This window comes from Glycine max, chromosome 18 (assembly GCF_000004515.6).
Source record: "Glycine max cultivar Williams 82 chromosome 18, Glycine_max_v4.0, whole genome shotgun sequence".
NCBI lineage: Eukaryota > Viridiplantae > Streptophyta > Magnoliopsida > Fabales > Fabaceae > Glycine > Glycine max.
This window is the reverse complement of record NC_038254.2, coordinates 50915692-50919395: the sequence shown is the minus strand read 5'-3', so window position 1 is coordinate 50919395 and position 3704 is coordinate 50915692. Positions and strand designations below refer to the sequence as shown.

At 32.6% G+C, this 3704-nt stretch overlaps 1 protein-coding gene across 3 annotated transcripts; it reads right to left on the bottom strand.

The window, feature by feature from the left end:
• Nucleotides 1-235: 235 nt before the first annotated feature.
• LOC102663528 (O-fucosyltransferase 28-like) lies at nucleotides 236-3704 on the bottom strand. Of its 3 annotated transcripts, XR_005889536.1 has the most exons (7): nucleotides 3368-3704; nucleotides 3249-3288; nucleotides 2579-2640; nucleotides 2316-2506; nucleotides 2049-2204; nucleotides 1763-1851; nucleotides 1492-1680 (listed from the first exon to the last, which is right to left on the bottom strand). XR_005889536.1 is itself a non-coding variant. In XM_041011745.1 (4 exons), exons 1-4 carry the CDS (start codon nucleotides 2232-2234, stop codon nucleotides 1383-1385), a joined length of 474 nt encoding a protein of 157 aa, XP_040867679.1. In that variant the 5' UTR covers nucleotides 2235-2255; the 3' UTR covers nucleotides 236-1382. The 3 variants fall into 3 exon arrangements, 1 of the variants encoding a protein (XP_040867679.1); XR_005889537.1 differs by having other exon boundaries at nucleotides 1493-1680; nucleotides 3249-3704; XM_041011745.1 differs by lacking the exons at nucleotides 2316-2506; nucleotides 2579-2640; nucleotides 3249-3288; nucleotides 3368-3704 and adding an exon at nucleotides 236-1448 and having other exon boundaries at nucleotides 1548-1680; nucleotides 2049-2255.

Genomic DNA, 3704 nt, shown 5'->3' with positions numbered 1-3704 from the left:
ATTCAGCTACTATGCTAAAGTTCTATTTGGGCATGAAAAAGAAAACTCACACTTATATACACAGGACTGCTCCTGACATTTTATAGGCCCAGTCCAAAATAATAAATAAAAAACCCCTTATATATAACTATTTTAAAACAAATATTTATTCTAAAAATATAGATACGGAATCTCATTAAAAATTGTATTATTATTGAATAACATAGATCTAATAAATATTACATTTTTACTTTAATCAACTCTTGTGCTATTTTTTTATCATCGGCAAAATATTTTCTCTACTTGTAGGATTGTTACTTGACTTATCACCGATAAAACACATACATTATCATAAAAAATGATTTTTATGAGCATTTTGTGATACAAAATCATTAATAATAACATTAACATCAATGTTTTCCACTACAAGGAAAATGACTTTTATCTACAGTTTTTTGTGTCAACTTTGAGGGGGGTATACAGTGACAACTAATAGTCTGTCACTATAGACTTTATCTATGGATATATTTTTACCTATAGTCAAATTTAACTATCACTATAGATAACACCTACTATTTCAAATGTGTAGGTAGAAGATATTAATTTATACCTATAATCTCTAACTGTAGGTAAAAGTCAATTTACTTGTACCTACGGTCTTCTGTAGGTAAATGTCATGTAATAATAATAAAACTAGTTCCTAATTACACTCTATGGTCTCTTTGTTGTTTATTTTATTCATATCCCAATGAACAACAACAATCTTAACGCAAATCAACCTACTTCTGTAAAATCTCTAATTTCCTCTGCCGAATTTTCTAAAAATATCCATACCTCGAAGAAGCCCCTGAGACTCCACTTGAAGCTGTTTCAAAGGTTTGGTAGAGACAAAAAGATATCTTTTTAAATTTATAACTTTTATAAAGGTAATAGATCTCAAACTAATTAATATTAGCTAGAGTTCCATCTTAGCAACACTTGATGACCTTTAAAATGCAAATTAAATTGCTTACGAAGGCAAACTCCAATATCAATTAAAATAAAAAGATCACAAGCATATAAATATAATTATATAAGATATTACACCTAAATCTGATATTTCTAATGATTTTAAAAGCTTAAAACTAACAACCACTCCCAACAAATCTTAAACTTGCAAAACTATAAGAATTAAAATTCATTTTTTTTCAAATATAAAAACCAAATTCAGAATTGAAATAAATTATAAACACAAAAATGTATTTAAATCCTTTAAATTTCACATCACAACAAAAAAATTAATAAAAGACCAGAACCTTAATTTGAGAATCCTGTGTGCTCCCTACATAATTGCTATTGGCATTAGGTTACGTACACGCCACATGGCATTGTTGGATATTCATTGTTGACTATCCACAAAATATTCAGATAAATTTGATCACTTTGTGTTTCTTCAATAATTGCAGCACCTCCCCTGCGTAATAACCTGCCTACATGATTCAAAACAGTCACATAATTTAGATTAAAAACCGAAGTAGATACATTGTGAATGTGCTAGAAGTTTCTATGTAGATAATGTGTGGTATTGCCTTAGACCAAGAAACCGGAGCCTTCAAAACTGGCTTAATTGTTGCAAATTCTGGTGGTAGAGATTCCAGTATTTGAACATCATCTTTTAAAACTTCAATGAAGTTCTTCCAGTCAAAAATTTGCTTAAAATCACTGAGACAATAAAATTAGAACAATAGGAAATCAGAGATGCGCATATTTTTGATACAAAACTCAAGTAGATGAGATTCCATACCTAGAATCTGTCCAAAAGGAATCATGATCCAATGTAGGCAAAACCAAAGTGGCTTTCATAATTTTTGCAATAGCAACCATGTCACTTATCTGCAATTGGATGGAAAATATACTAATATATATGTCATAGGATCAAAGTAAACAAGAAATTTGAAAATAATAACCCTAAATAAGGTAACCATTGGCATGGCTCTAAAAGCAATTTAATAGCGTACTCCAGATTTCATTTGAATGCCGGCAATCACTTGTAATACAAAAAAGTATGAATGAAAGCATAAATTGCGCACCTTCTTTTTGAGAGCACGAATTCTTTTATCAATATCTTGAGCTTGGGGCGAATCTTGCAAAGCGAGCCGATTTACCTGCGAGGTCAATGCCTCCAGAGATTCCTGCTTTCCACTATCTTCAACTTCACTCACATTCTTTTCCTTTTCAAGCGCAGCCTGCAATATCATAACACATATAATTCGCATTAATCAAGATTTACGAATTAAACTAAGTAGAGCATTAATTTGATATGTAAAGAAAATATCCATAAAATATAAGCAGCCTACCACTCTTCAGAATCAATGTTCCACTGACAAAGGCCAACGACAGATGCAGATAGGATGGTTTTAACACCAGAAGACAAACTTGAAGTTTGTGCAAGAGCATGTACAGTATGCACAGGGTTGCTAGTCAAACCAACTAGAGATTTCATGGGTCCTGCAGTTTGGCGCATATCAAACACTAAGACAGAACCATTCTGCAGGGAAGTTATATGAAGATTAGCATTTGAAGTTCTCACATCAAATAAATACAAAACCAAAGTGCTGACCTGTAGTCCAGCATATATGTAATGTGAATTGTTGAGACCCATGAACAAGACCATGCAGGAACCTGGAATACAATTCTAGTAAAGGTGAAACCCCCCAAAGAGGGACTAGTAAACTCAGCTTGCGACAGATCACAATCTTTGAGCAATAAATTAGTAGAACAAAGGGAAAGGGGGCATGAAAAAAAACTATTTTAAGAATTTATTTCTAATTTTCTACATGTAGTTTGGAGGATTTTCTCTTATGTCATTTGAGGTTTCGGAATCAGGGGAACTAATGGCGATTGATGGCCTTGCCCTCCTGCCGTATGCTATTTGTAGTTAGTTCATGCCTAAGGTTGGAGAAAAAAGCTAGACTTTCTGGATATCTACTTACAACAGTGCATCCTTTATGGAAATCAGTGATTTTTTCATCTTCTTCATGGTGTTTAGTTAATGGTTACTTTAAAAGGCCGTCTTTGGAAAAACATGCAAAGAGACTGAAAAGCTTTACAGACTTGCTGTCTTCTTGGCTGGTCCTTATGAATTTATATTACTCAACTCAAGGAGGATAAAAAGTTAAATATACAAGCAATACCAGTCTTAAAAACCACAAAACATAGCAATTACAAACTATTTCCAACAGCTTTATTACTACTAAATTACCAAATCAAAATATTGAATCAAACTTCACCTGTAGGTCATAATTGACAACAAGGTTGCCGCTGTCCAAGCTGTAACAAAAGGAAATACATCAATGACCAAATTTTTACTACGTCAGACAAGATGAATTAGTACTTAATGCAACCATACCTGAGCACTGATAATTTCTTTCCTAGAGAAGCAAAGAGAGCCAGGGTACTACTATGAGAAGCAGAAATGTGTAGGTCTTTAACACCATTTGTGCCGGAAGGCAGTAAGATGTCTTGCATCTCAAATGGAAACATCAAGCTCATCTACAAAGCCGAGTTCCCATAAAGGTTAAATTGAAATCCTTCATTGTATAAGAGTTAAGATATACTAAAGCCACATACATATACACATAAATACTTCAAATTGAAGAATCTTACTTTAGTTAACAAGTGCATTCCACCTATTGCCTTTCGCTTTTGTGCAATTAATAAAATTTGATTTGAAATGTCCATATCAA